At 38.5% G+C, this 27,553-nt stretch overlaps 1 protein-coding gene and 1 long non-coding RNA gene across 9 annotated transcripts in view; both read left to right on the plus strand.

Moving 5' to 3' along the window:
* The window catches only part of BICRAL (BRD4 interacting chromatin remodeling complex associated protein like), a 42,876-nt gene extending 29,855 nt beyond the window's left edge, over positions 1-13,021 (plus strand). For all 6 annotated transcript variants that reach the window (XM_021392809.1, XM_021392806.1, XM_021392808.1 and 3 more), the window contains exons 5-12: positions 1,034-2,734; positions 3,681-3,780; positions 4,517-4,605; positions 6,236-6,297; positions 6,431-6,576; positions 6,744-6,838; positions 8,663-8,765; positions 9,207-13,021. In XM_021392809.1, coding sequence (XP_021248484.1) covers positions 1,034-2,734; positions 3,681-3,780; positions 4,517-4,605; positions 6,236-6,297; positions 6,431-6,576; positions 6,744-6,838; positions 8,663-8,765; positions 9,207-10,000 — 3,090 coding nt within the window. In that variant the 3' untranslated portion in view covers positions 10,001-13,021. The remainder of the gene's footprint in view (positions 1-1,033; positions 2,735-3,680; positions 3,781-4,516; positions 4,606-6,235; positions 6,298-6,430; positions 6,577-6,743; positions 6,839-8,662; positions 8,766-9,206) is intronic.
* The window catches only part of LOC110395728, a 212,141-nt gene continuing 200,273 nt past the window's right edge, over positions 15,686-27,553 (plus strand). For all 3 annotated transcript variants that reach the window (XR_002436594.1, XR_002436593.1, XR_002436595.1), the window contains exon 1: positions 15,686-22,217. This is a non-coding gene — a long non-coding RNA (uncharacterized LOC110395728). The remainder of the gene's footprint in view (positions 22,218-27,553) is intronic.

Below are 27,553 nucleotides of genomic sequence, written 5' to 3' on the forward strand. Positions count from 1 at the left end.
CTGCCAGATGGTAGCTAGGTACAGTGGAGAACCTGATTCATAATTTTAGGTTTTCGTGAGGTGCAGATATCAGGACATTCAAGTACTGATTTAATTCTTTTAATAAGCATATCTGTTAATAAAATTATATGTGTGTACATACATATGTAAGCATATATAAATATTGAATTCCAAGTGCAGTCTGTTTTAGAACATGCGTGAAGTTTCATAAAATATACAGGCTGATTCAGAAACAGGTCAGGTTAAAATTCTGAATTAAATATGCTTAAATGTTTAGGGTGGGGACATGGTTGCATGTGATAATTACAGCTTACGTTGCCTTAACTTGTTTATATGAGGTGAAAACAAATGTCCGTGACGTTTAAGGAGTGAAAGCTCAGAATATGAATGCAAGCAAAGGTTTCACATCCACGTTATGCAGTCATGGTCTAAGAAGACATGGGATGTTTTTTCAGTAGTTGAGATGTGATTTTGGAATTTAGAAAGGTGTACTCTTATCTAACTTAGAACAATTGCAAGTATTTAATATCCATTTAAGGGAGGGGAAGAATGACAAATTTAAGAGCCTGACATTTGTGTTGCTTAGAGATTCTGGGTGTATTGTGGTGTTTTTTATTTTATTTTATTTTTTATTTTTTATTTTTATTGTTTTGGTTTTTTTAAAGAAAATCTGACAGTAGACCAAAATAAAGTAGGCTAGTTGGCTCTGATTTCTTTTACAGTATTTATAGATGTACATTTGAAGAGTTTTTAACTCAGCATGCTACTTAATATTTGCTGTAATTTTAGTGGCAGTAGTTCTCTGTAATCTTTTCTAATGACATAAAACACAAAGTCTGTAGCATTGTTTTTCTTACTCTTTTATTGCTAAAATTCTTCAAGACAAAGACTTAACACAATTGCTTAATGTTGTGGAATGGCTGCTAATTGCACTGTGTGATCATAGTATGGCAGTTTGTTTGCATGAAAAAGCTTAATGGGGAAACAGTTTAGAATTTCTGAGAAGGATTTATTTTATTACTTTTCATTTCAGAACACTGACCCTAAGTCGTCTGTAAAAGGTGTAAGCAGTCAGCTTGGAGAGGGGCCTAGTGATGGACTGCAGCTGTCCAGTAGCCTTCAATTTCTTGAAGATGAACTTGTATCTTCTCCTTTACCTGATCTTAGTGAGGATCAACCTTTTGATATTCTTCAGAAGTCCTTGCAGGAGGCCAATATTACTGAACAGACTTTGGCAGAAGAGGCATATTTGGATGCCAGCGTAGGTTCTAGTCAACAGTTTGCACAAGCTCAGCTTCATCCTTCTTCATCAGCATCCTTTACTCAGGCTTCTAATGTTTCTAATTACTCAGGTCAGACGTTGCAACCTATAGGAGTTACTCAAGTGGTACAGCAACCTGTTGGAGCATCTTTTGCAAGCAATACAGTCGGCGTGCAACATGGCTTTATGCAACATGTTGGAATTAGTGTTCCCAGCCAGCATTTGTCTAACAGCAACCAGATTAGTGGTTCTGGGCAGATACAGCTAATTGGTTCATTTAGTAATCAGCCTTCCATGATGACCATTAATAACCTCGATGGATCTCAGATAATACTGAAGGGCAATGGTCAGCAGACACCTGCAAACATGAGCAGTAGCCTCCTGGTTCATAGACAAACTCCTAATGGTAACTCACTGTTTGGGAACTCAAATACAAGTCCTGTAGCACAACCTGTGACGGTTCCGTTTAACAGCACAAATTTTCAGACATCCGTACCTGTCCATAATATCATAATTCAGAGGGGTTTAGCACCAAATTCTAACAAAGTACCCGTTAATATCCAACCAAAGCCTGTCCAGATGGGTCAGCAATCTGCTTACAATGTGAATAACTTGGGAATACAGCAACATCATGTACAGCAAGGGATTCCGTTTGCTTCTGCAAGCTCACCTCAGAGTTCAGTAGTTGGTCCTCATATGTCTGTTAACATTGTTAATCAGCAAAATACAAGAAAATCAGTTACACCTCAGGCAGTTGGTAACGCTGGAGGTAGTATTGTTATCCATTCTCCCATGGGACAGCCTCACGCACCTCAAAACCAGTTTCTCATACCTACGAGTTTGTCTGTTAATTCTAACTCAGTTCATCATGTCCAGGCCATAAATGGACAGCTTCTTCAGACTCAGCCTTCCCAGTTGGTTCCTAGCCAAGTGTCTGCTGAGCATGTAATGCTCAACAGGAACTCCACAAACATGCTGAGAGCCAACCAGTCGTATTCCGGACAGATGCTGAATAATCAGAACACAGCTGTTCAGCTTGTTTCTGGCCAGACCTTCACAGCTCCTGGAAACCAAGTTATAGTAAATCACGGAACTTCACAGATTGTTGGCGGACAGGTGCCACTGCAGCAGGCGTCACCAACAGTGTTGCATTTGTCACCTAGTCAAGCTAATGCTTCTCAAGGTAGATCGGGTTTTGCGACAATGTCACCTGGGCAATCTACAGTCTCAAATATGTCAGCTTCTAATCGATTCGCCGTTGTAAGTTCTTCTGGTTCAGTACATCCTAGCTTGGGACCATCGGTTCAGTCTGTTGCATCTGGAGGAAACTTTACTGGAGATCAGCTCACACAGAACAGGACTCAAGTTCCCGTCAGTGCATCACATCGTCTTCCAGCATCCTCTTCCAAATCCATCAGCACCTTTAGTCACACATCAGTTGGAGTAACACAGCAACAGTTCGCCTTCAGTCAGGTAAGAAAACTGCTTCAGAATACAGCTGGAGAAATGATTGTACGCTGTGCTAAAATCTTGTTAACGAGATATTAAAATTGTTAATATGGAGGAGGTAGATTTTGGTAGGTGTATTGTTACAAATGCTGCGTAACTGCTGAAAATCACTGTAACCTAGATGCTTCATTTCACTCGGTATTTTCTATAGTTTGTCACTGAGTGAATGAGTCTGTCACTTAAGTTAACTCAGAAGTTTTTATTGGTGATTTATGGTGGTATTTTCTAAACTGCTTACCATTGATACGCTTCTGTTCTCAATTCAAAGGAATTGACATGAAAGGTGTTTCTTAAAGTATTTAGGAGGAAATACCTTCTAAAGCAGTTTGTAAAAGCTTAACTTGTAGAAAATTTCATTAAGAGGAGGTCTGTTCAGTGATTTTAAAAGTTCTGAATGTGCCTTTAGGACGAGAACTGGTTGGTCCTTTTTGTCCAATTGATGCAGTTATAGCATCAGTTATAGCATATAGTTATTCAACTTAAGTTTGTCTGCTCGTTTGTACTTAGTCTTAAATGTTGTGTGGTATCATAAGCTGAGTATCTTTTAGTTGCTAAACACCAGAGAGTTTGTTCCACTGCGTGGTGGTTTTTCTAGAGACTCTCAAAAGCTGAGCTGCCTGAGGACCGCTTTTAGTTGGAGTCATGGTGAATTGCAGAGCTTCTAGAATGTACCATCTAGAATGTGTGTTTGTACTGTTTGTGGAGTTTCTGTTCCTCGCTTATTTGAATGTATGAAATTCTTGAACTCTGTGGAAGAAGTCAAGATGGCTGAGGCTTCACCAGTGACAAGTTTGAGGCTGAAGGAGGATGCATAGAGCTGCATTTGCCTATTTTTGCTCTTTTCCTCTTTGTTAAGGCTTTCAGGAAATACTTCAGTTTTTCGTTTTTGTTTTTAATGCATGTACCACAGAAGAAAGGTATGAACCAGACGTCACCAGTTTCTGCATCAAAGGCTCAAGATAATTTGAGACAACATCAGCTGTCAAGCCTTCTGAGCAACACGCTATCAGGTCAACTGCGGGCTTTTAAAAATCATTTGGTTGTCAGTTTTTTGCAGCAGCAGAAATAGATTCTTCTTCACAGTGTGAAACTTGCGTTGTTGGCTTGTGATGATAGAGCTTATCAGAATTTTATTTTTAGGAGACTGCAAACAAAATTTTTCAGTATTCAGTGTGTGCTTTTTGAAAAGGTGAATCTAGTCTGTAAAGAATTACGTTTTCCCTCTATAAAATTCATCGGAACTGAACTGTCTTTTATTCTTCTTATTTTTTTCAACTTGGAGAAATGAAAATCAAAAGTCATTTCCAAATTGCAGACATTAGCTACCAAATTATTGGAAACTTGTGTATCTTCTCTTGTGATAGCATAAATAAGTTTGTATTAAAATGTTACAGAAAAGTTTGAAGTTAGATAGAGAAGTGTATAGAAAAGTTTGATAAAATGTGTGATTTTTTTCAGTAAATTTTTGGGATGCTATACTTACGGTACTTGAAATTTTTGGTGTGTTGCAGTGGTGTGGAAGGAAATCCTTATATTTAAGGCTTTCTGTACTTTGCAGCACAGAGTATCAGTCCTGTTCCATTTTTATATGCCAGTTTGTCCCCAGGGTAGTTACGTTAGTGTTTTTAAATGTATGGGGCATCTCTGACCTAAAAGCCAAAAGCTCAAGTAGAATGATTGGGGTAGGTACATGAAATTGTTCTGTTCTTGCTTAGGATGACGGTCTTTTTAATGTATTCTTTATAGGGCAGGACTCTGGAGGAAAAATCATACAGCAATCTCTAGGAACATCGCAAGAAAAAGGAGTAGGATCATCTTCAGTTCAGTGTATACAGGTAGAAGATGCTTTCATTTGTATGCTTCCCGTTAAATTTTAGTGAAGTTGACATAGCAAACATTATTTTGCCAGCTGGTATTCTCGTTGCTGTTTTGAGATGTCCTCACTCAGTGGAGTTTGATTCTTTTGCTTCCTGGAGATAATTTGGTATGACATCAGAGTTCTTTCATTTGGTTGAAGATGAGTTGGGCATGCTGTTACTTCTTGCAAACATAGCTCTTGTGTGCCTGGTTGGGTGGGGATGGTTTATGAGAAGGAGCAGAAAAATTCCATCTAGCCATTGTTTGATTCTTACTGCATTATATTCTTCCCTCAGCTTTTGTTTGTTTGTTTGTTTGTTAGTTTGCTTGTTTCCCACCAAAAATTTTCCTATGTATATGAGAATTATGTACAGAAATTTAACACTGCTTCCAAGGTTTGGGGCTAGAAGGGAAGGCCAGCTTTTTTAGAATACAAGTAAGTTGTGAGGGAGGATGCAGTTGTTACATTAATGGACTGAGCAACTGAGGATAGGAGATAAGGGCTTGAATTAGGCTAGGAGGTGCGGGTTTAGTTATGGATGGAGCTAAACTACAAAATCACAGGAAAAAATAAAAAGGAAGGACCTGATTTACATTTTCTGTTTATTGCTGTAACTGTACTGACTGATGTACACATAGTGCAGAGCATACAGTAGTGCTCAGCTACAAGTTCAGCTTGGTTTTGTAATTATTGGTCAGATTTGCTTTCTCATGGGAAGGTGCCCATGAGAAATGCATTGAAGGTACCAAGTTCCATTGCAGTGTGCCTGCTTCATGCCGCCCCTACTTTGATAAGGAGGATGTTCTGTACCGCATGCTTTTTTGTTCCTTCTAATTATGTTATAGCTCAAAAGAGCTTTCACACAATCTGTTTTTAAATCAAAAGTAGCTTTTTCTCTGTGACTGATTTTGTTAGACCAGTTGACTAGTGTTGTGCAAAAAAATAATAGTTTGTATTAAACAAAAGCCCTTTGATTCAAAATAGCTTATTCAGGAGAGTATTTGGATTGCAGTAATTAGTCTCATGTAATAGGGACTTGAGTCTCTCCCACCTTAGAGAACCTCACGTTTTAGGACAGCATTCTGCTGCAAAATGGTTTCATGAATTTGTAAGGAAAGCAGAAGACACAGGTCTGATGGTTATATGTGTATCATGAATACTGAAAAAATTTTTAGGACTACTTTCAGCCCACAGCTGAACACACAGCTTCTGAAAATGTACATAAGCAACCTTAGCCTACTTCCTTGACAAATACTCTAATCCATCAGTATCAGGAGAAGACGGTTCCTGAGAGCAGATTTCTTTTCAAAAGAAAATAAGCCTTTTCACCTGCTAAATTTGATAACCAGCCTTTTTCCTAGTGAAGAATGTATATGCACTGCGGTTGAATTTGCCTGTAAACAACATTACATTTGTGATCTAAGAGAAATGACTTCCATATTTCATTGTTAACGTGCCTTGTGAAAACATGAGATGGTCAAATGTGTTTATACTTGCTTGGTGATTGCACTTAATATTGGTACACTTAGCTGGCGGAAATCAGTGTTGAAATGTGGGCTTTGGAAAGGAAGGGATATGCTCTAATTTGTCTCTTACTTTGGACTTAGGTGGATGGTCATTTAGTTGGACAGAAACGACCTGCTGCTAAACAGTTAACTAAAGGAGCTTTGTAAGTCATTGTCTTCTTTTGTAATTTTATTACAGATATTTTCTCCAACTTTCATCTCCCTTTAGTTTTTGGTAGTGCATTAACTTTGGTTAGAGTATGTGCTAATCATAGATATCGTCAATTTCCATTGCAGTATGCTACAGCAGTTACAGAAGGATCAGATGCAAGCTGTGACACCAGATAAAAGTCAGTTCAGATCATTAAATGATGCAGTTCAGAGACTCCTTTCATATCATGTGTGCCAGGGGTCGCTGCCAACTGAGGAAGACTTAAGAAAAGGTAATTTCCATCTTTTAAATTGGCAGTGAGGTTGTAGTTAATGTACTGAGAGAATTCTTCATGCAATTTAGAGCAATTAGAAAGGGAACATTTTAAAGTTTGTGCAGGTTACTGAACCTTCTGGTTACTGAAGTACAGTGTTTGAAAGTATATTCTTATCTTTCTAGTGGACAGTGAATTTGAATCTGTAGCTACACAGCTACTGAAGAGGACACAAGCTATGCTGAACAAATACAGATGTTTACTTATAGAAGATGCAATGGTAAGGAGTATAAGGCAGATACAAGAAATGTTTGTATGATGTGATTCAGTTTGAAAAAATAATACACTAAGGTGAGAGCTAGCATTACAGTTAATTTTGTTAGTACTCTTCATCACTGTATGTCATATGTGTATGTATATAAAGAAGTGTATATACACACATACATATGAAGTTCACTATTATTGTACCAGCAATCTCAGCGACCAACTTGGATTTTTCAGTGTAGACTCATATCTTAAAATCAGTGATTTACATTGAGTTCATTTTTTACATACTGCCTAAGGCTGCTGTTTATATATAAATTCAGTAGACATTAAGGACACGTTAAGGACACATTAGCTTCTGCTGTTTGTTTATACTTCGCACCTGCTCTGAACAGGCTGTACTTCCAGTTGACAACCATAAAGAGCCTGGTCCCACCCACTTGACTCCCACCCATTAGATATTTTTAAACAGTGATTAGATCCTCTGTCTTCTGTTCTCCAGACTGATCAGTCCCAGGTCTCTCACCCTTTCCTGATTAGGGAGATGCTCCAGGCCCCTAATCATCTTTGCAGCCCTCTGCTGGGCTCTCTCTAGAGTTCTGTCTTTTCTGAACTGAGGAGCCCGGAACTGGACACAGTACTCCAAATGTGGTCTCACCAGAGTAGAGTAGAGGGGGAGGAGAACCTCACTCGACCTTCTGGCTGTGTTCATCAACCCAGGGTACCACTGGCCTTCTTGTCACAAGAGCACACTGGTGGCTCATTTTAATTTAGGAAGTTGTTACTTCTCTTTAGAAGCTAGATGGAGTCTCCCGTTTTTTGTCAGAAATGCTACTAATTTAAATGCTTTCACAGTCCTAGTTTTGGGGTGAAAAGAAATGCAACTTGCAGAGAGTTACTTGAAGAATGAATGTATTTTGGAAGTATCGGAATCTCATTGTGGCTTCAGACACAATAGTTTTCAAGTCTGAAAAAGATCAAAATTTGAGTATAAAAGACATTCAAATCACTCTAGTTAGGGACAAGAATACATAGTAAAATATGATTGCATAATATAAGTGTCACAACGAACATGGCTTTGGAATCTGGCAGTCCTGTTTAAAGGATAGTTACCATCGTATATATTTGCAAGTAATTGCAGATGCAGGAGGGAAGTGGAGGTGAGAATCTGTTCTTTTAGCATCTGGAATATTGTATGATGTATCCCATTCGGTCATTTTGGAATGAAGTTACTTGGAAGAATGTTCAGGTTTGGAGCTAGTTACTTGTGTTGTGACTCAATAGCCAGTGAGCTTTTCTTCTGTGATGGATGCATCCACTGGCATGAAGGCATGGTCTGCAAAATGCAACTCAGCATAAACTACTTGAAAATACCAATACTACCAGGAGAGAAGTGCAAGGGAGAAACAAGATCATGGAGAGGTCCCAATTGCAAGATTTTTGCTGGTTTTTTTCCTTCTGAAAATTACTACATGTAATATTTTCTAAGAAAAACAAATGTTCAGTGGTGAATGTATTCAGTTGTGAAAAGCTGTAATACTTACATCTAAAATAGTGATTCTAGTTGTTAAATTTAATAAAATGGGAATAATCATTTATTGTTGAATGTCAGTAGTTGTTGTCATTATAAAGATCGTTGAAGATGCTGTGGAATTGTGAATGTTTTCTGCATATATATACACACACGTATACGTTGTGTACGTATATGTATATGTATGTACACGTATATATGTGTATATATATATATATAAGCCATTGAAAAGTAACTAAACTAGAAGTGTTTTCATTTTGTATAGACATATGAGTGACTTCAGAGATGGTTTTTTTCCTTTTCCTGCAGCGGATAAATCCATCTGCAGAAATGGTTATGATTGATAGGATGTTTAACCAGGAAGAAAGAGCGTCTCTGACCCGAGAGAAGCGTCTTGCACTAGTGGATCCTGGTAAGTGATGGTTAACTTCTGAATCTTAAGCATGTTGCGTAGCATGGATTGTTAAAAAAAATATATCTCTAGACACAGTGAGGCACAGTGAGGATTGTTAGCTGCTTTAAAAACTACTCAGATGAAGTGTCATAGTGCAATTTAGAAGATTGAAGTACTAGTCTTCCTAATACCACATTAGTATATTTAGAATACTTGAAGTGCTTTTAGTATGGTTTTGTTGTGGGCACTATATGCATACTATGCTGCTTAATTTGGTGATAAGCTCCTACTCTTAAGCATATGCATATTTCTTAAAGATGTGAATTGCTAGGCTGTGGCTGTTACCTGAATTTGAATACTAAGAAAAACCTGGAACAATTTTTTTTAAACACACGTTAAATAGTTAAACATGGTTTTAGTAAACATTGCTGAAGTAAAATTTGCTACTTATTTTTTCAGATGGTTATCAGGCTGATTTTTGTTGTTCTGCCAAACAATTTGATAAAACAGCTGATGAAGCACAGACCAGCAAAAGTGACCATCAGTCTAGCAAAACATTACCTTCTCGAAGTCAGACTACCAAAACCCAAGCCAGAGACCGACCAAAATCCAGCTCAGCAGAGTCCACAAATCACAGTAAACTTCCTCTAGTGCCTAACAACATTTTGACATCACAAGAAGGAACTACTAAAAAATCGGAGAGCCTCACTAAAGCTTTAAAGTTTGAGAAAGCTAATTGTTCTTCTGGGAGCCAATACAAGGCCCTTTCTGAAGAAAAGGTGGCTGGTAAAGTTCTTACCAAGTCAGCTGAGAATTCTTTGAGTTCTGAAGACTTGTCAAAAACTGTATCAAGAGGCAATCATGGAACACACAATAAAATATCAAGGAATACAGTCCAATCTTTCTCAAAGGTAACATGTAATAATTCCTTCAAAGACAAAAGTCTGAGGAGCCCTCCAAAGAATGAGGTTTTACATCCTGATAACATGAAAGGCTCCAGTGAACCCCAGCAAGACTTACTGCTGAATAAGAGTTTAGAAACGACATTTAAGAATATCTTGGAACTTAAAAAAACCGGGAGACCGACACAAAATGAGGCATCGAGTAGTGGCTCTGTTGACTTAGAATTTCCTAATTTTTCACCTCTTGCTTCACAGGAAAACTGCTTGGAAAAATTTATTCCAGACCACAGTGAAGGTGTAGAAACTGACTCTATTTTAGAAGCAGCTGTAAATAGTATCTTAGAGTGTTAATAGTTACAATACCCTGGAAAAGTTATGTTTCTCTTAGGAGAAGCAAATGTGAATGACACCACAAGTACAGCCTGACATACATTTAAGGTTAACCTTTCTAAACTAGATTCTGTTCTGTGTTTGAGAGCAATACTCATTGTGGTTACAGTGAGATAGCCAAGTAAAGTTAATCCTTGTTAGAATGCAGTCTGTTAGGGCCTTACTGTTTCAAGTATTATTATGATAGTGCTTTTGATAATTGTGCAGTCCTGCAGCGTAACAAGGTTGCAGGTCGTTAGGCCCTATGTAATATGGTAATATACTGACAATCACAGTCATTTGAAAGGATATATTTATTAAGAAAACTTTTTTTTTTTTTAGAAGTGATGGAAGCAACAATTCTCCCCTACCCTTTTCCACAAATCATCAGATTTTTAAGTTGTTCTGGAAAACCCACTGTACCTCTATTCAGAAGTGATAATTTGCTTTGTTATGGAATCTGTGTTCTAGGGGTCTTAAGTTGGAAGGATGTCATCACTGTGTTAACAAGATTTCATAAGTTGAACTGAAAGTGCTTTTCTATTGCTTTTTGAGCAGAAACTAGTACTTGATATATTTGTAGTGGGTAAGTTTAGTCTGTGAGATGATATTATATGGTCTTAGTCACAGTGGCATGATATGAAGTAATAAATGCTTGACTAAGGAAGGTAGAATGGAAGCCAGTAAATGGCTTCTTGTGTACAGGATGAGGCCATGATAGAGCCATGAATTTATATATATAATACATATATATTAACCCTTCCTCAAGAGATATCGCATTTTATAATTGGATGTAGTCAGCCTTGAGTCTTTCTGAAGTGATATAATTTTTTTATTGTTTTTTTCTTTTTTTTTTATTTTTAGACCAAGTGTCAGAAGCACTTTTATTTGAAAACTGTTAAGATATTTGTAGCTTATATTTTAAGAGGACATTAGCCTTACTCTGAAAAAATTTAAAGGCCAGTGTTTATTTTTGATTTTTTTTTTTTGCTTTTGCTGTCAGAGAATGTTGAAGCATCCACTGTAGCAGTCATAATTATCAAGATATGTACAGACCAAAGTTGATCAGCAGTCCCATTGTTAAAACATATCTAAAAGTGTGTAATTATTAATTCATATTGTAGAGCCAAGTGAAACTATTGCATGGTTTGCATTTGGCTTGCTGTCATATTGGTAAGATAGAATCTTATTATTTTATTTATTTATTTTAATCTATGACGTCTTTCTTTTTGCTGCCCATGCTGCTTTTTCTTAGTTTGCTTTGGTCATGAGTGCTTTCTCGTGCACATAAATGCGCTGACATTAGTCTCGTGCATGTAGTACGTATGTCTGCTCAGGAGGATACAGCTTTTGTGATTTCTAAGGTATGCTTATGTTCTCCCCCAGACCTCCCTTCCAGTTTCTTAGAAATTACCAGTCATTTTCCAGACTTAATGATTACAGTCTTCGTAATCTAGAGGCTCGTTGTGACAAGCTGTGGTTGTCAGTTAGATTGCCAGGAAGGAAAGCAAAAGGTAGAGTTTTGCTGTCACGTAATTCAGTCCATCTGAATAGTGTAGAAAGAAAGCAGAATTATGTCCTTGGGACAGTGACAGATTACAGCGTAACTCAGTATTGAGCTACAGTCCACTGTCTGACCGCTAAAGGAAACCAAATCTAGAAAGGAACATGAGAAAGATGAACTTGTTTAAAATTCATTTTCCCTTTGAAGTGGATGGAAATACTGTTGTTTTTTTTGTATATTACTAGTTGCCATTTAAAAAAATTGTGCCAATTTTAAAGTACATGTTTGTAAAACCCGACATTCCCGAGTGTTGTGTAAAATATTCAAAGTAATAACAAGTATTGCCAGTTTTAAATTTTTAGCTAAGTATCCATAGAATAGACTCTCAGGCAGTTATTTGTTTTCTTATGGACGAAACTGACGATTTGTCTTCACCTGTTGCCTTTTTAGATTTAATAATATGCTCATGGCTGTGTATTCTGATGTGTATATACTTTATGATTTTGGAAATTTAACCATTCTAAACCATCTGGGAAGAAAAACAGTAAGTTACACAGCTGTATGCTAACTAGTTAATTCTTTTCTTTCATAGAGGAAAAAAAAGTTGCACATTTGTTGAAACGCTTTTTGTGCCACCTCAAAAATGGGAACAGCGTCTGTACAGGGAACACATAATCGATGTATCAGGCTGTGTGTCTTCTCTTGGCTCTTATTTGGGGATGGGGGACAATAACATTGAAAAGGACAAATTGCAAAAAGTAATGATTGACCTGGTTAGACACATTTCCCTGAACTACTTATGAGAGGAACCCATTGAATGATCCTAGCAAGGTAAATGTTAGCTCGATCATGTTCTGTTGTTCACTCCTTTGAATTCAGTTCTAAAGGAATTCTGGTACGTGGTGAAGCAGGAAATGAAAGACTTGTACTTTTGTTGTGGGTGTTTTTTTTTGTTTTGTTTTTTTTTTTGGAAGATGTCTAGATTAATCATATGGGCTCAAATCCAGCAAAGTATTGTGAATGTGCATGACTTTAAACATGTTTTCATTATTTTGCTGGATCGGCATTGTGTTTTCAATGTTATTTAATACTGCCTAATATTAAAACAAATTTTAAACTGGCAATTAAGATGTTCATTTTGAAGATTTTAGTATAATTTATCTGTTAGATTAGGGAGGCCTTACAGACTGACTTCACTTAAAGAGGATGTGTCACTTATTGTCAGTGTGGTATGGACTTTATTTGCTTAAATACCTTCATTTGTAAAGTATGTCTCACTTGAAATTGCTTTGTATACATTTTGTAAAAATATTTATAAAATGTTTTGTAAAAAAAAAAAAAAAGTATAACAAATTGCAGTTTATTTTGTTATGTTGGATAAATACTGTTAAAAGACACAAGTCAGTAAATATATTGTTAATCCATGGATAGGAAATGTTTAGTTGGAGATTACAAATTGAAACAACCATTGCAATACAGCCAAAGATTTGGGAAAAATGTATCTGTGATTGTCTTGATTTAACTAAGTAGAACATTTACATTTCCAAAAGAGGATTGCTCTCAGTTTTAAGTAGTATGGCTGCAAAATATTCCCATTTCCGTGCTTTTTAAAATTTATCTGTATTATATAATACTTAATAGGCAAACTCTTGCTAGTCTACGAAACTTTTGAATGTACGCTACTGAGGCTTGGTTCATATGGCATAGCATACAGCATTACGTACAGTAATACTCATACCAGAAGAACCGGATTGACAGTGATCCTGCTATGTTGTCGTTACAAATCATACCATGATGAGGTTGCTGAGAGACGTTCTCCTTCTCCTGTCTGTTTTCACAAAATAGAGGCATCATCTTCCTGATACCTCGGGGAGATAGTAGAAAAAGAGTTTTTGTTTGTCAACCAGCCATCTCATCCGTGTTGGCAGTATTTCCCATTTCTTTCTTTTGGCTGTGAGAAGAAGATACTTTAATTGCTGGTGATGTAGTGCTTCTTCCTACTTCTAGAAGGGTAATGACTTCTTACTGTGATTGAATTTTTCAGAAAATGTGCTGAGATTCTGATCTAGTAAGGCTCTTATGCTTGGGACTTCAACGCTTTATATTTGGAGGCTATGAAAATGAAGGATTGGTGAAGTACACCATCTCTCATCGTGGATTAGGGCCTGCCGTGTTGCAAGGTAGAAGTCTTGATGGTTAGTATTCAGTTATTTTGTCAACAAGACAAAATAAACTTGCATTTTGAAAGCTTCTCACATGCATTCAGTCAGTAACAAAACGAATAAAATCAACTCTATGTTACTTTAACCTCTGTTTGGGTTAGGATGGCTAATTGTGTTGTAATTTTTTTTTTTCTCCTTGGCATATCCACATAAAATTACAAGGCAAGCCTTCTGGGCTGTGAGACATTGGATGTACAGTTTACTATGCAGCTCATAGTCACTTTGGATTATCTTTTTGTTACAAGAGCATGGTATGTTTTAAGTTGCCTTTTAATAATGGTTTTGGAGTGAGGGGATAAGCGACTTGTGTTTATTCCAACCTTCAAGGCAGAATTTCTTAAGGTTTTTGAGCATGTGAGTCAATGCATAGCTTATTTAAGAAGTTTTAAAAGAAGTGTCCGTAATAACTATTTGCAACAGGTAACCAGGCAAACTTGAGCAATCTTGCTGTACTAGGGCAGAAAAAGATAAGGGACACAGAATGAAAAGAAAACAATAAAATTACCCCACTGTAATGCTGAGCATAAAAAACCCTGGCTTATTTCAGAGTTGGGGTAGCATACAGTGTGTTGGGGAAAAATGTTTTACAAATAGAGAAGCTAGTTAAGAATGTAAGGCTCCTCTCTAGTATACTCCTAGCATCATGTGTAGCTAGCTTTTGCTGAGGTGTGTGCCATCATTTGCAGCTTATCAGCTCTTCTGGAACGTAATGCTCTGTCTTCACTCCTGCTTTTGTACTGCAGGAGTGTACTCCATTACTCCATTTTTCCTTTTTTTTTTTTAAGAATGTGTAGAAAATGAAGTGTTCCCATTTGAGTTAAATTGTAACTATGTTAAATGAATGGAATGACAGCGGTTTTGGAATTCAGTGCTTTGAAGGGGAAGTGAAGTTAGTCCACGCAGATGCATCTAAATGGCTTTTAATACTTCTGCTAGCATTTATGTCTGCATAGCTTTTCATGGCATAATGCAGTCATGCCAGGGGCCAGATTTTCAGAACTGTGCTGAACTCTGGTTGTAGGAGTTGCCACGTATTTATCAATATTACAACTTGTCCAGATAATGATGTTGCATTCCAGTTAATTTCCTAAGACAGTTTTGTCCTCACACAGCTCAGCTGTCTCTGGACAGAAATAGTGCCGGCCTCTGACATTGCCTTCCTAGAAATCTGGCACTTAGGACCTTGTTCACAGTCTGCTGAAATGGGTGGAAGAAAATCTTTCAGTTAAGGATTATGATGGTAATTCTTCTCTTAAAATAATCCACAAAATTTGTTTTGTCCTTCAGTGGAAAGTGATGCAAGGACTTCCATATTCTACAGTGGTGAACATCTCAACATCTAGATAGACAGTATCATACGGTTAATGGAATTAGTTAGAGTGGTGATTGAAAGAAAGGTGTTCATATTAAGCAGATTGCTATTTTTTTTCTCTAAACATTATACACTTTTAATCATTACTGCACTGTTCTGAAAGTAGAAAACCTTACTCTCCTCTTTGAACCTTGACCTGAAACATACATGTTGAGATGTGAAACCATGCAATGATGTCTTACTATGATTTGTGCAAGTAGTTAACGTTAGTAAATGGTATGGTGGCCAAAATTATAAAACTGTGTTAAAATAGTAATTTTATAATTATGAAGCTGAAATCCTATCTGGATTACTGCGATGAAAACTAAAATTCAGCAGTTCAAGCTAAATTCAGAAAATAGCAATTCTGATCTATAAATGGAGAAGCACAAGGTTGAACTAATTAAAAGAACACGTGCCATTGTTGAGCTATGTTTGTACATCCCTCTGCTTTGTCTCAGCAATTGGATTCTCCTTGGCTTCGAGCTCTGGCAGTTAGCTCAGAGAAACTTGAAGGGCACAACTTGCGGAAGTTTTAGATGGCACATAAGACTGTTGGTTTTTTTTTTTTTTTTTTTAACTCTTTGAATAACATCTGGCGTTACAGTTACAAATTTTGCTGTGTACTGTCTTTGGGAATGAGTTCCACTTGCTCCTAAGTCAGGTAGCTAGTAAGCTTCAGAGTGAGCTGTACGCAACGTGTGTTTGATGCATATGGAAAAATAGTTCAAGAAAAATCAGCCCTATTTGGCAACAGTGATTTTTTTGAACTGAAGGGGCTCATATTCTAAATATGGGTGTTTTGTTGCTTTTCTTACTTTGTAGCATTCAGCTATTGGGTCAGCACTGACAAAACAGACATTTGTATATCTGTTTGTTTTGTTCCTCTCTTGAGTTTTGTAAGCCATATAATTAGTATTGGCGTTACTGAATTTGAATCATTTGTTTTTAATTCACTTTGAGGCTGATTGCACTTCAAATTAGAATTTCTCCTTCCAAATTCTAATTCCAAAATGCAGTAATACACATAAGCTAAATGTATATATTTTAATTACCTAATAGATCTTTTTGTCTTTCTTCTTTTTAAGCCTTCTGGGGACGATGCGTGTGTTGTGCGTGTCGTTTACGTGAGCAGCAGGATGGAAACCTGCTGTAGTTCATTTCATAGCTAGATAGATACTGCTAGCTGTACCTAATGCTGATAAATGGCAAACAGAATAAAAGTGAGGTTAATATTACAAAGGTTGACCAACGTTACCTTCCTTTCAAGGTGAAATTAATTAGGAAGTAGGGAAGTTGGAAAGCCCTATTTAACGGGGGCAGATAATAAGTCTGCGTCTGTGAAAGGTTAGATACAGAGTGCTTGGGAACGAGGAACTCTGTGCACAAAGAAACTTCTGTGCACAAAGTTCACATGAATCTGAAGGAGTGCAGGCTTTGGAGTTTGGGAGAGCCAGGCATGTAGGCAAGTGGGGGAGATGGATTTTGTGGGCATCTCTGGGATGTGAATGATTAAATGTGATTTTTTCGAAACACTGGATATGTTCTGTGCTCTGGAACTTGCACAGGATTTTATCCATTGCCATATTAGATCTTGGAGTTAACACATCTAAAATTATTATTCACACTTTATTTTTCCTCCTGACGCTTCTGTGAAAATACCTGAATTCCATAGGTGAAAAATGAATTTAATAATGTAATGAATATCGTACTTGGATGTAGGCTTATGTGTCCTAACTGTTGCAAGAATGGGCTCAACACAGTCTGAAAGCCAGTTGCAAAGGAACGTGCCTGATCTGCAAGGTTTGGTGTTAAATTCAGAAGGAAGGTTACTAAGGACTGTGAGCAGACTGAAATATTGTGGAACTGGGGAGGTGTTTTCATGGTAGTGAGTGGCGATGGTCATTGGCAACATATTCCTTACAAGAGATAAGAAGGATGTGGAAGCTGCTTGCTACTGTGCTGTTTTTTATTGTTCTTTTTTTTTTTTTTTTTTCCCTCTGTGAAGTTACATTTTCCCTATTGATGGAAAAGAGAGAACTTCCATACACTGAAAGGTTAATTCTGGGTTTTCAGTGAAGACGTCTACAACCTTATGCCACCTGTAATAACTAGTGTTCAACTTCTGAGAATGCATTATTTTACTCTTCCCTGATTAGGGGGGAAATTTGATTCTTTGACAGCCAGTCTGAGAGCTAACTCTTAACTGTTTCCCCAGGGAGTTGAAGACCTATTCTTGAATTACACCTTATTTAATTTGTCAAAGCCCAAAGAGAAGCCCCTGATTTGTTGTTTTATCCTTCCGCAGTCAAATCTCAAGCTACAAAGTAAATAAGCACCCTCAAGTACCAGTATCTTAAAGTTACTTTTACCAGTTCCTGTAGTAGTGTTCTCTCAGAGACTGGAGTTACTTTTTTTTCCAGAGCCATTGTGATCAAGCTTGGTCATTCAAACAGTTGTAACTACTTGTCTATACTCCCATTTTCCTTATGTGAGTTACTGGGAGAATTTGTCTGGAATTCGTAGGATGCCTAGCTCAGAAAGTCCTCTGCTGTTTGCATGAAGGTGTGTGTAGCATCTACCCCAGACAAGGTCAAGGTATGTTCTTTCTACCTGCACAGCTTAGTGGGAATAAATGTTAACATAGATATTGGGGCATGGTTTTTGCAGACAGTGAAAACTTGAGAATGTTATTTATTTACGTATTTGTCTGCCATGCTCTTTCAGAATGAAAGGTGCTAATTGCAATTTTATGGCAGTTTCATCTTTTGTACTTCTGATCTTAGGGCCCAGTCACTGCAAGGATGCAAGTCTGAAGTTTGGAATGAACCCTGTCACAAAAGCGGAGATCAGCTTGAAGGAACCTCAACATGTTATAGGCAAAAGATAGTTGCATTTGTCTGCAATCCAAAGGCAATAATTGACATGAAATGCTGGGTTTGTGTGTGTTCGGAGGGGAAGTGGAGAAGCAGGAGACATAAGTGTTAGAGGTCAGTTGTTCTTAGAACAGTTGAAAAAGGATTTTTGTTTGCTTCTTGTGGGAAGGAAAAAAAGATCTTAAAAAGATGGCAGTAGCTTTGGACTGATGAGTTGACTTAGTCATCTGTAAAAGCTTTAAAAACGAAAAGAAAAAAATAGAAAAAAGAAAAAAGAAAAGAAAAAGGGGCTAGGGGCTGGAAAGCGGAGAATACTCAGCTGCCTGTGTGTCCATTCAAGGAGTAGTTCAGAAATGTCAGGTTCTGTGCAAATAAACAGTAGGTTTCAGTTGTCTGCTGCTAATTATCACCCAAATTTGATTTGCACGTTCTTCAAAGGGACTCATATCTTTCCATTCAGTTATTTGTTTCGCTGTGATGAATCTGTAATTCAAGCCAAATGTGGGTCAGTTTCCAGATGGAAAAAAAAATGCTTGGAATGTGTTTATCCACGGTCATACCAGTGTCTCTTTTTAGTTTTATATGTATGTTGATTCATGGCCTTGGTGGGGAGGTGAATTTGTGTCAATGTGTGAATTGGCTTTGCTTGTTTGGTATGTTTGCGAAGGGTTTGGTCAGTTGTAGAAGGGTTTAAATAATTGTTTGTAATGGAGTGATTCTGGTGCACTTCAGAGTAACAAGGTAAGTCTTAAAATTATACAGATAATAACAAAATCTCACTCTAGGTACATTTTGTTTCCTAGCTATTATATCCCCTTATGCAAACATAGGTTAATTGGTCTTCTGCTCACTCTTTTTTTCCAACTTTGATAGCTTTCACATCTTAGTATGCAGATCATTTGCTATTCTGTCTGCAGCGATGCAGTCTTCAGTCTCTGAGGACACTGAAATAATAGTTGCAATACTTTCCTCCCATTAGAAGTACTAACTACAGAACATAGGCTTATAATGAGAAAATATGTCAATTTAAGAAACATCTATTGAGTTGTTTTACTGTGTGAGTGTTTAGCACTGCCTGGGGCATCTTGCAGTTCTCAGTTGTCTGGGAATGGGCTGGGGCACTTTGCTCTAGGTGTCCCTCTGTGAGCAGGGCAGGGACCAGATGGACCCCAGGGTCCCTTCCATCTTCACTCGGCCTGTAATGCTGTGCCCATAATGCTTTAGCAAGCATTGTGAAGACTGGCTATTTAATTGTGCAGGACTAAATATGACTTCAGTTTCCTTGATTGCACTTTCGTATTGAACTTTTGTTGGTCGCACAGGAGATGGATATATGGGAAAAATTCATTACTTTCAGTCCTTTGAAGAGAATGTGTCAGAAGGAGGTTAAAAGATTAAGGTAACACTCATATAGTTAGGAGAAAAAAAAAACCCACAAACCAACAGAAACCTGTATGACTATTTATCTTGTAAATGGAGCCTATTTTTCATTCTTATTCTCTCATTGGTTAAGCGCGGAGAACAAGTTAGTGTTGCACTATGCCTCATGCAATTTTTCATGCAGTGTGCTCCTGTACTTAACGCAGACTCACCACGTTTTGACCATTTGGACCTGCTGCCAGCTCTGCTTTGAGGGATCCCTGTCTCAGTGCACAGGATGGCGCAGATACCTTGTCTGTCAGCTTCCCCTGACCTTGCTGCCGTTGTTTGAGAAGTTGTGCCCTGACTCTATCAAGTGTTCCTTTTGTGCTCCACATGTATGCTTATGGTATCAGTTCTTCTTAGGTTTTTGATAGCTGATCCAGTAGAATCAGATCTGAGTCCAAGGTGTTTGTGAAGCCGGCATGGCAATAAAGTAGGTGTCATCTTTAGCGGAGCTGGCTCTTGACTGCGTACCATAAAATGCTGCTTATTGTACCTCTCTCTGTTGGAGGGTCAGTGGTATGCTGTAGCTCCTAACTGCAGGCAGCCACTCATAAAGCGCTGTACCAAGTGAATACACTTCATCTTAGCAGGCTTTGACTGCTTTCAGTGTGAAAGATAGGTGATGTCCACTGTCATCTGTGGTCTCTGATCCACCATTGACGTAGCTGCTGGTGTCTCCCTGGAGAACAGGCTTGACCTCACCCTCAGCCCATGGCGATGCAGTGCTGGCAGCTACTGTCTGTGCAGATGGCAGGGTTGTGTTCAGACACTTGAGCCTCTGCTTTTTCTGCACCTTGAAATAGATCTGGGATACAATTCATTATTTATTTAGTGCTGTAATCGACCCAGCCAAAGAGCAATCTGCCATCCAGCTGGCGAGGCACTTAGCAGCCACAGCGGGGAAATTGCTAAATCCAACCCGCAAACTGCTGCCTACTGAGGTGGGAGCAAAGTTTGGCTGCCTCTGCTAATTGCTATCAGCTATTTACAGTTGCTTGTTGCATTGGTACAGATTCTTGCAAAAACTGTATTTGGGGCTGCACACTGTATCCTGTCCTGCACATAGGGATGCACAGACCTGTGGTGGCAGTATTTTCACAGACAAGGAACACCTGGCTGCGCTCAGAACTGGCTTTGCCTTCGGCCTGGTAAGTGGACTTATGCTGAAAGCATTGGTGCCTCCAGGTAACACGTTTTGGGGAGTGTTTGTGTTAAGCTTTGCCAAAGAAGTAAGAAGGCAAGTAAACACTAGAATACAGGTAGATGCTAACATTTACTCTGCAGACCCATTTTTCCTGAAATAGCATGTATAAATGTTTAGAGAGTTTATGGTGTCTCCTTCTCTGGAGATAGTCAGGGCCCACCTGGGTCCTTTCCCGCTCAACCCACTGTAGGATCCTGCTTTTAGCAGATGATCTACAGAGGTCCTTTTCAACCCCTGTGATTCTAGATTCTGTAACCAGGCACAACAGCACTGAAAAGTGTGAACTTTTCCCAGCAGTCTTAATGGAGTGCTGGCTTTAAAAAGCTAATTTAGCTGCTGCTTGCTATGCAATTAACACCCAATTAATATATTGGGTTAGTCCAGCTGTGTGGTACCTTGCTTGGTGTCAGGGTGGGTGTTGGTACACATACCACAATGAAAACGTCTCTTCAAGGTAAATGTGTCGTCAAAGAACAAACAAAACCTGAGGCTGTGGAAACTGAGGCTGGAGCAATGTAATGGTATTGTGATTCTATTAAAATTAATTTGAACAAAGTGCACACTAAAAGGAAGGGAGTTGAGAGACATGAAATAAAAAAAAAAAAAAAAAGGCTTTGCTTAGGTTTACAAAGGGATCAGGTAAAGGGGAACCTGACAGCATAGTGGCTGACACAGAATCAGATGAAAAAGGGCAAATAATGAAGCAAAACTTCAAGTGAAACCAGCAAACCTTTTATTAAGATTATAACTGTCCCAGAGTAATAACAGCGTAGTAATGACCATCTTGTGCAGCAGCAATAGAGTTTGGTGGTACAAGGTTTGAAGCCTACAGTATGGTGGGGTTAATAATAATCACCTTGAATGGGGACAGTCTTTACAATCTGTCACTAAAAAAGTAAGTGTGAATTTCAAGGTAGAGATCTGAGTGATATTTTCTTTAGCGGTCCCTCGGACACTTGTCTGAATCTCCTGTAAATTTAACGACGGCCTGTACTTACAATGCAAACCCAAGACAATTAACTGTGTACGTTCGACCATCTGGGACAGGAATCTCTTCTCAAAAATTCAGGAGCTGTGGGGCTGGGGAAGGGCATTTCTTGGGATTTTTGCAGATGGATGGAGGCCGTGTGTGCCCCACCGTCTGGTTCCTCCACGAGGTGGGGGAAGCAGCTCGCGCTGCGGCCTACACCAGCTCCCCTCCTCACAGTGGGCCTCTTGCTGCTGCGCTCCTCTGGGAAGCTGTAATGTGTTTCACGGCTGTGGTCCACCCTCAGGGCCTCTGTGAGGGGTGCCCGCATGGCCATGCCTGCTCTGCTGCCAGGAGAAGAACTGGAGGATGTTTTCACTTGTGCTCCGTGTCTGCACATGGCTCTGGCCTTGCCAGCACATCTTGTTTTGCTGTATGGAGTGAGATGTGGAAGGAGCAGCCTTGCTTGGTGAGCCCTGAGCTCGCGTTTCTCAGGGCTGTGTTTTCAGTCTGCGCAGCTCCTGGAAACCGAGCCTTGTGTAACGTGCAATTCCCTCTCCTTGTCTTCAGCTCGATTACTCGACTGATCCTTCTTTCTCCTTGGATCCCTGCTCTCAGTGAAGCAAGTCAGCACAAGACAGAAAATATTGGTCAGTTTTAAAATTCAGTTCATTTCTGTTAGCAGATTTGTAGTTTTTTGTTTGATTGATTTTAATACCCATGTAGACACAGCGCTGCTTCTGTTTAAGGGGGTCATCTGGTGGCAGCTGATGTGAATTATTCTTTAAGGCATTAAAGTGTGCTTGCAGTGGTGTTAGGGTTGTTCTAAAGCTGTACAGTGTGAAAGTGGGCTATTATGATAAAAAGCCATGGGAATGGGACGTTTTTAGGTGACATACAGTATGCAAACACAGGAGCAGAACTGGAGACTATGTCAGTAAATTGCTTGGAAAGAAGGCTGAGAAGGGTCTTCAGGAGCCACTTTATCTTCAGTACATTATCTCCTGTGTCTATGCCACTCTTAGTCTTAAGGCTGCAGTTATGTGCTGATACATAATGATGTTTTGCTTCCCTTTGACCCCAGTGTGCTCTTTGAGCTGGTTGTTTCATCTGTCTACCTGAAATGAAGGGTCTGTGAGTTGCAGTGTGTGGTAGGAAGAAGTAGGAGGTGAGGAAGGTGCAGTCTTGATAAATGATACTGCCATCGGAGAAAATGTCCACCAATGTGCTCTTAACCTGCCCTTATGTCTATAAAGGAGTGTACTCTACAGTGTCCCATAGCTTTTGTTTTCTAGGGGTGGGAACAGATGGTGTTTTGGTTGGTTTAGTCAATATATATATTTTTTTCTTTATTGGTATTGTTTGTTCTGGTTTCCTAAAGGAAATAGCCAACAATATTTATTTTTGCCAAAATCTTAGTCGTGATAACACTTAGCTGATTGCTACTTATTGTCTGGGTGGAAAGGGGAGGGATTGTTACAAGTTCTCCAGCAACAGTAGTTTTGGAGGCAAAATCAATGAATGGGTTACTGCAGAGAAAGCTCTGATTGCTTCCTGTGGAGCTGGGCTGGAGTGAGGACCGGCCTTGGAGTCTCTCCTTAGCCAGGTGGCTCCTTGCTGGTGCTTCCCATGTGATGCTGCTCAGAGAGAAGTAGTGTTTCCTGCTGCAGTAGTGATCCTGCTGCCATCCCTGTCACTGTGGGAATCAGATTTAAATGAGGCAGTAACATGCTACAGGAACTGAGTCTAACTGGTGTAGTTCAGCTCTTGTGCTGAGGCCAAATGCATCTCAAGAAAAAACTGCTTGGTTTACCAAACACACAGCTGATGACACATGCATTTATGTTCCCTGGCAAACCGAGTTAAACAGAGACTAAGCTGGGTAGACATTATAGGAGGTAATACTTCATTATAACTTAACTATGAGCAGCTTATTCTCCTTTCTACTTATGGCATTTCTATGCATCGCTTTCCCAAGAGAAGAGTATTCTGGGGAAAAAAATCACAACATATAAAGTCTTGAGAGTGCAGTAACTATGCAGTAGGGGACAGTAGCTAAAATGAAGCATTTAAGCACATGTACATCTGTCTCCTTTTGTAAAAATTATGGTTGTTTTTACCTCAGATATTAAACTGTTAAATTAATTCCTGAAGACTCAGTCACTCAACCTGCAGTATGCCTAAATTCAAGCCGCCTTTCAGTAACATCAGTTTCTGTGCAAATAAACAGTAGGTTTCAATTGTCTGCTGCTAATTATCGCCCAAATTTGATTTGCACGCTCTTCAAAGGGACTCATATCTTTCCATTTAGTTATTTGTTTCGCTGTGATGAATCTTTAATTCAAGCCAAATGTGGGTCAGTTTCCAACTGAAGAAAAAAAGAAGCTTGGAATGTGTTTATCCACGGTCATACTAGTGTCTCTTTTTAGTTTTATATATGTGTTGATTCATGGCCTTGGTGGGGAGGTGAATTTGTGTCAATGTGTGAATTGGCTTTGCTTGTTTGGTATGTTTGTGAAGGGTTTGGTCAGTTGTAGAAGGGCTTAAATAACTGTGTGTAAACAAGTGTTCCTGGTGGGCATTAGTGTGAGCAATGCAAGTCCTGAAATGACACAGAAAAATCTCATTACACTCGAATTCCCATCCTACCTATAAAAAAAAATCTGTGTGAGGATGAAGTAGGGAGATGGAATAACACAATCAAGATTTTTTTCTACTTCATTGATTCTGCATTAACGAATGCATACATTGTATTTTCTTCAGTCTCCTTGGCTGTCCCTGTGACCCTGTCCAGAGCCATAAAATTTCATTCATGTAACTGAAGGAATTCTGGACATTTTCCCTTTTAAATTATTAGCACCAAATGGGAGACACAGGGCTATGGCAGCAAAAAACAATTCACTGTAATAAATACCACATGTGATCAAGATTTATGAAGCAGACAATAAAGACTAATTTAAAAAGAGAAATCCCTCTATTCTCTTTCATGTGGCTGAAGGCATCATTTCTGGCTGTCTTTACAGGAGATTTATTCAAAGATTTAACACCCCCTTCTGTTTTTCTTCTGGAAGCTTGGAGGAGGATAGTTTATTAACTTACTATTCTTTAGATTCACATATGACCTCTGTTTTCTTTTAATATGGAGTAGTTGGTAGGCGTTTGGGATATTTTTTCTTGAAAGATATTTTTTTCAAGATAATTCTGCAGTATGGTGAGGCATTTCCTGCATTTATTTATTTATCTCCTAATAAGAATATGTTTTTATTGTGACTGTGTAAGGTGCATCTCAACAGGGTCTGATACAAGGAATTCATCTTTGCAAATAGAAACTTCTTTTTTTTTTTGTAGAGTTCTGTGTTTCTGGATTCAAGCTCTATGTGTAATTGGTTAATCTCCATAATCTTTTTACAGTTTATTTTCAGTCCTGCCAAGTCCAATCCATATAGCTGTACGTTTTTTTCCCTCCAACAATGCGGGGTGGTGTAAGTGTTGGTAAAATGTGCTGGATACAGTGTACAGTATGCATCAGGATGTATATGATAGAAGTTTCAGTCATGGAATATCTCAGCATTTGTTGACAAAAGCAGGGGGATCTTACTCTTTTAACAAAAGGACTAATAATACACTTCAGAACATTTACTATCCTTGTCACTATTAAAATGAGAGAAAGTCCTACGGTAGGGCCGTTCAGATTCATAGATGTATTTCATTTAAATTTCATTTATTTTTCTTAAGGTTTGGTTTTGATGAACATAGGCGCCTCTTCCTTTTTTTGTAATACTTGTGGCTATTTTGCACAGGTGATGAACAGAACTGCAATATTGTTTCTAAAAGATGCAGTTTGAGATTCAGGGTTTAAGTGATTGGTATCTAAGTGAGTTGGGAGTTTAGTACTCGTTGGCGATGTGCCTTTGCTGAACCTTTCCAAGAAGATGGCCACCTGAGCAGTCATTGTATTGTATATGCTCATGTTATTCCTCCCCAGTCTTCTTTTTAGTGAGTATATCCCATAATCCAGCCTTTACTTCTCAAGCTAGTTAAGTTTCACCAGAACAAAAGTATGAGCCTGCCAGCTTTCTTTCCTACAACTTTCTGCCTCTTTTTTTCAATACGCCCAGGACATGAGAGTTTTTTGCCTTTTTATGTTCTCTAGTCCTCTGGATAATATCTAAAAGGATTCGTCTCTGTTAGACTGAAGACTCAAAGTAGCAGTTACCTTTGTATGGAGACACTGAGAGTGGAAGGTGATGGGCTCTGTTAAGATCTGTGGTTTAACCATAGTCTTCATAGTAATTGGAGCTCACTGTAGTAAAACCATAGCATTCATCTTTGTAAGGAATCTGCAGCTGGCTGCCTGGCATTCAGTTTATACCATGTAAAACACAGTTGCTAAAATATATTGGAATCATACTATCTCTGTTCCCTCTTCTGCTCCAGTGAAGATCCATAGCTGTAACTCTGGGAACTTGTGAATGTGATGGGTGTTTCTTGCAATCACTGATTTTTGAATAAACACATGGACTTTCTCTTGGGAGGTTACATAGCAATAATTGGTGTCCTTCAGGATGTGCACTCCACGTGTTGACATTCGACTCTTGTTTCACGGTTCTCTGTAGCCTAGAATTTCTATTTAAATTAAAAATTGAGAGAAAACAAGAGCCTGAAGATGGGCTTAAGCCATATACCTTCCCAGATAAGGGAAAAGGGATGGGAGAACCCCCTGTGAATATTGCTATGAATCATGGAGGCAAATATTGGGAACAGGAAACCACCTCAGCCTTGTAAGTGCCTGTGGAGACTGTATCCTGAAGAGCTCTGGCCATGGATACGTGGTGGTAGGGACGCATGACACCTTTGGAATCTCTTTGCTTGACTGTTGAAGCTTTAATGATATTTTAAGATGCACCTGAAAATCAAGATATTTTCTGACTTTCAGATCAAACCCTGGTTGTGATCCATTTTTTTTGTAGGAATGATTCCGGACTTTGATCTTTTTTTTTTTTTTTTTTTTTTTTTTTTTTCTCTTTAAGGCGAAATGTGCTTTAATATTTATGAGCCACATACTTAAAACAAAAATAAATAATGAAATAAATAATAAACAAACAAGCCTTTTTTTTTTTTTTTTTTTTTTTGTCTTCTCTTTAAGCTGAATAGTATAGAATGAGTTGATTATAAAGCAAAGCTATATTTTTGAGGTATGTTTAGCGTTCTTCTGCTTCAGTAACAAAGTTTTTATTTTCAAAGTAATTGAGTGCTTGAATTTTCTTTAATGCTTGCTGCTCATAATACAATGTAGAAGGAAGCTTTCCTGCTCCTTAAACTCTCATTCAGTCCTTCTGTCTGCCCGTTTCCCTAGATAGCTTCTGTGACCCCTTTCTCTTAGAAAGCTTTTTAACTGAAGTGGTCTTTTGATCTGTAGCTTTTTATCCAGGAGCAGCAGCTTTGTTACTTTGACCAGGAGCCTCATGTTGGCTTGTTGTTTGTGAAGAAGGTACTTAAGTGGAAATACCTAGATGCATTCTTGGTAATTCAACACATAGCCTCCTATTTACATGGATCAGTTCCATCATAGAGAAAATTTGAATAGATTTCCAGACCCATCTAATTGGCATTCTTACTACATTGTATTACTCATAAATTAATAGGCAGTCTGTGCGTCAGAGCTGGTTCTGCCAGACTCATACCTGGGCTATCTGAAAACTCAATTTCCCTTTATACAAGTAAGAATTTACTCAAGCTTCAGTACATAGTATTTGTATTATTTCTGCTGAAATGTTTTTGTTCCAGAAAGTCTATTGAAGCACAGTGAAGTATTACTTCTGTTTCTTGTCCAGTCCTAAAGGCAATAGTTTTATTTATGTCATTATGGCCAAAAGGGGAGTACCAAAAGAACAAATGCAGAGATAAGATTTTAAATGGGCTTTCTGAAAAATACAGCTCCTGAATTGAAGTGCAGACGAATGAATTGACCTCCCTAAGCCTTTAT

Source organism: Numida meleagris, chromosome 3 (assembly GCF_002078875.1).
Source record: "Numida meleagris isolate 19003 breed g44 Domestic line chromosome 3, NumMel1.0, whole genome shotgun sequence".
In the NCBI taxonomy this organism is placed as follows: Eukaryota; Metazoa; Chordata; class Aves; order Galliformes; family Numididae; genus Numida; species Numida meleagris.